General features: G+C 63.8%; 1 protein-coding gene across 1 annotated transcript in view; it reads left to right on the top strand.

Annotated features, from left to right (window-relative positions):
• Positions 1 to 494, top strand: part of LOC104404236 (thrombospondin-3-like) — a gene marked incomplete at both ends in the record, with an annotated part of 4,599 nt that overhangs the window by 358 nt on the left and 3,747 nt on the right. Inside the window, 2 exon segments of the mRNA XM_010012620.1 lie at positions 31 to 287; positions 372 to 474. Of these exon segments, the coding sequence (XP_010010922.1) occupies positions 31 to 287; positions 372 to 474 (360 nt within the window).

The raw sequence follows: 494 nt of genomic DNA, 5'->3' as shown, positions 1-494 counted from the left end.
TGCTGATGGCCTCTTCCCGCTCCTCCGCAGTCCTGGTGCGTTACCTGCGGGAAGACAACAAGCTGCATTCGGTGAACCTGCAGCACGCGCACGTGGCGGATGGGCAGAGCCACACGGTCATCGTGCGCCTGAGCGGGCTGCGCGGGGACATGCTGAGCGTGGAGCTTTACGTCGACTGCAAGCAGATGGACTCCAGCGTGGGGCTGCCCGAGCTGTCGGAGATCCCCCTGGCAGAGGTGGAGTCCATCGAGGTGCGCACGGGACAGAAAGCCTACCAGAGGATGCAGGTGAGTGCTGGGGACTCCCCTCGCTGTGCCTTTGGGGACAGGCAGAGCCCCCCACGGCTGACCACGTCTCCCCTTGTACGTCAGGGGTTTGTGGAGTCAATGAAGCTGATCCTGGGGGGGTCCATGAGCCGCGTCGGGGCCCTGAGCGAGTGCCCTTTCCAAGGAGATGAGTCCATTCACAGTGCAGGTAACGGCATGTCTGCCCCT

Source organism: Nestor notabilis, unplaced genomic scaffold, assembly GCF_000696875.1.
Source record: "Nestor notabilis isolate BGI_N333 unplaced genomic scaffold, ASM69687v1 scaffold18524, whole genome shotgun sequence".
Lineage (NCBI taxonomy): Eukaryota > Metazoa > Chordata > Aves > Psittaciformes > Psittacidae > Nestor > Nestor notabilis.
Note: the sequence above shows the minus strand (reverse complement) of the source record. Positions and strands in the feature narration are given on the sequence as shown.